The sequence below is a fragment of the Coloeus monedula genome, assembly GCF_965178545.1.
Source record: "Coloeus monedula genome assembly, chromosome: 7".
NCBI lineage: Eukaryota > Metazoa > Chordata > Aves > Passeriformes > Corvidae > Coloeus > Coloeus monedula.
Genome location: NC_138787.1, coordinates 24,399,889 through 24,402,467, shown reverse-complemented (window position 1 = coordinate 24,402,467; position 2,579 = coordinate 24,399,889). Strand labels below are relative to the sequence as shown.

The 2,579-nt window shown below is 62.7% G+C and overlaps 1 protein-coding gene across 1 annotated transcript; it reads left to right on the top strand.

The window, feature by feature from the left end:
• Window positions 1–429: 429 nt before the first annotated feature.
• On the top strand, window positions 430–2,343 carry INHA (inhibin subunit alpha; the record flags this gene model as incomplete). The annotated part of the gene is made up of 2 exons (XM_082284883.1): window positions 430–688; window positions 1,610–2,343. 2 exons carry the CDS (start codon window positions 430–432, stop codon window positions 2,341–2,343), a joined length of 993 nt encoding a protein of 330 aa, XP_082141009.1.
• Between the last annotated feature and the right edge of the window lie 236 nt (window positions 2,344–2,579).

Below are 2,579 nucleotides of genomic sequence, written 5' to 3'. Positions count from 1 at the left end.
AAGCCCCAGATCTTCGAGTCCTGCACCATGGGGGGCACCCAGCATCAGCAGCTGCAAAGCTCACCCAGGGTGCCCCCTCCATCCCTGCCAGTGCAGGAAAGCCTTCCTGGCAGCTCCCTGCCTGCAGCCCGGCCTCCCCAGCCCCATGCACCCACTGCTCCCGGCAGCATCCCCCACACACACCCCCTTGCCCAGGCGCCGGCCCCCCCCCAGACCACACTGTCCTTGCAGTCCTCACATTCCAGACGTCTCAGCGCTTTCACAGCTCAGAGATAATATTCACGGCGAGCAGACGTTTGCGTCAGTGTCAGATAGATCTCAATGCCACCCTGCCCCGGGGGGAGCACAGTGGGCAGACGGGCTGGGCAGGCAGGCAGAAGCCCGCGGCAGAGCCCCCCGAGCCACCACCCTGCTGTGTGCCCCACGGTCATGCTGCTCCTCCTGCACCTGCTGCCTGCCATGCTGCCCACCGCCGCCCTGGCCAGCTGCACCGGGGCGGGTGCCGACCGGCAGCTCATCCTGGCCAAGGTGCGGGCTCGGGTGCTGGAACATCTGAGTCCCCCCCTTCTCCAGGAGGAGCCACAGATGGAAGCAAGGAGGGTACACCGGAGAGATGTCCTTGAAAACACCGAAGTGGAGCCAGAGGAGCTGGAGGACACCTCCCAGGTGATCTTATTCCCTACCACAGGTGAGAACATCCTGATGGGACAGAGAGGGCAGAAGGGTGAAGCAGGGTGAGGGTTTGGAGCAATGAGGATGCTGAAGGATGGAGAGGCTGATGTGGTGGTCTGTGGGAGAAGGGGAAGAAGGTATGCCAGGCTGGGACATGGGCATGAGTGAGATTTGGTGGAGAGCCAGGAGATGGAAAGGTATGACAGGCAGGGACAGGCAGGGACAGGCAGAACAGCCCAGGACACAGCAGAGGGACAGACAGCACAAGAGGGTGCTGAGAGGCTGGGAAACAGCTGGCCAGGCAGGATGTGGAGACATGGGGAGAGCTGAGGAGCAGGGTGGAATAGGTTGGGATGTGAGGGAATGGGGCAGGATACTGGAAAATGGGATGGGATACTAAGGGACAGGGCAGGATGCTACAGGATGGGGCAGGATGACCAGCTATAAAGCACGACAGCAGGAGATGGGGCAGAATGCTGGGGGATGGGATAGGATGTGGATTCTGGGGGAAGAGGGCAGGATGACTAGCTATGGGACAGGACTGGGAGATAGGCCAGGATGCTGAGGGATGCTCAGGATGCAGAGGATGGGAGAAGGGGACAGGATGACCAGCTATGGGTCTGGATCCTGGGGGAAAGGGCATGATATGGACTCTGGGGGAAATGGGCAAGATAACCAGCTGTGGGGCTGGATACTGGGGACAGGGGTGACAGTAATGGGCCAGCCTGGGGCATAGCAGGGATGAGTTGTGGGGCACAGCACAGAAGCTGGGCACAGCACTAGACATCAGCTCCCCTGCACCCTGCCACAGCCTATGCCGGCAGCCAGGTACCCTGCCAGCACTCCAGGGACCTCTGCCACATCCCACCCACCATCCAGCACTGGGGATCCTCTCCAGGTTTGGGCGCACACCCTGATCATCTTTTCCCCCCCACAGATGTTCCCTGTGAGCCCACACAGCCAGACAAGCTGCTGGAGGAAGAAGGGATTTTCACCTACCTCTTCCAGCCCTCGGCACACACTTTGAGCCGTGTGGTGACTTCTGCCCAGCTCTGGTTTTACACCGGCCCCTCGGCTGCCCCCAACCACTCAACCCCTGATGTGCTGACCCTGTCGCCACAGGGCCGGGTGCCGGTGATGGCCATGGCGGAGCAGACACCCGAGCACTGGACAGTGTTTCACTTGGCCCCGGTGCTGCTGCCCCAGCTCTCACAGCCGCTCTTCGTGATCCTGGTGCGCTGCCCTGGCTGCCCTTGCCTGGCCGAGGGGGACAAGATGCCCTTCCTGGTGGCCACCACCCGGGCCAAGGGCAGTGAGAGGGCTCGTCGCTCTGCCGTGCCCTGGTCCCCGGCCGCCCTGAGCCTGCTGCAGCGCCCATCGGAGGAGCTGGCTGCCCACACCAACTGCCGCCGGGCTTCCCTCAACATCTCCTTCGAGGAGCTGGGCTGGGACAAGTGGATCGTGCATCCCAGCAGCTTTGTTTTCCACTACTGCCACGGGAGCTGCGCTGCAGGCCACGGGCTGAGCCACCGGCTGGGTGTGCAGCTCTGCTGCGCTGCCCTGCCCGGCACCATGCGCTCCCTGCGCGTCCGCACCACCTCCGATGGCGGCTACTCCTTCAAGTACGAGACGGTGCCCAACATCCTGGCCCAGGACTGCACCTGTGTCTAGGGCATCCTGCAGCCCAGCCCCGGACTGTGATCCCACCCAGGAGGAGTTGCTTTCCCAGTGGAACCCTGGCCACTGGGATGGGGCAGTTTGGGCTGTACCACCCTCCCCTGAACAAGCCAGATTTTTGGGCGGGCCCAGGTACCATCACATTGCCAGATCTGCCCTAGGGCCAGTCCCAGCTCAGAGCAAATCAGGGCATGGCAGGGCAGGGATAGGCACAGCCTGCAGCAAAGGCA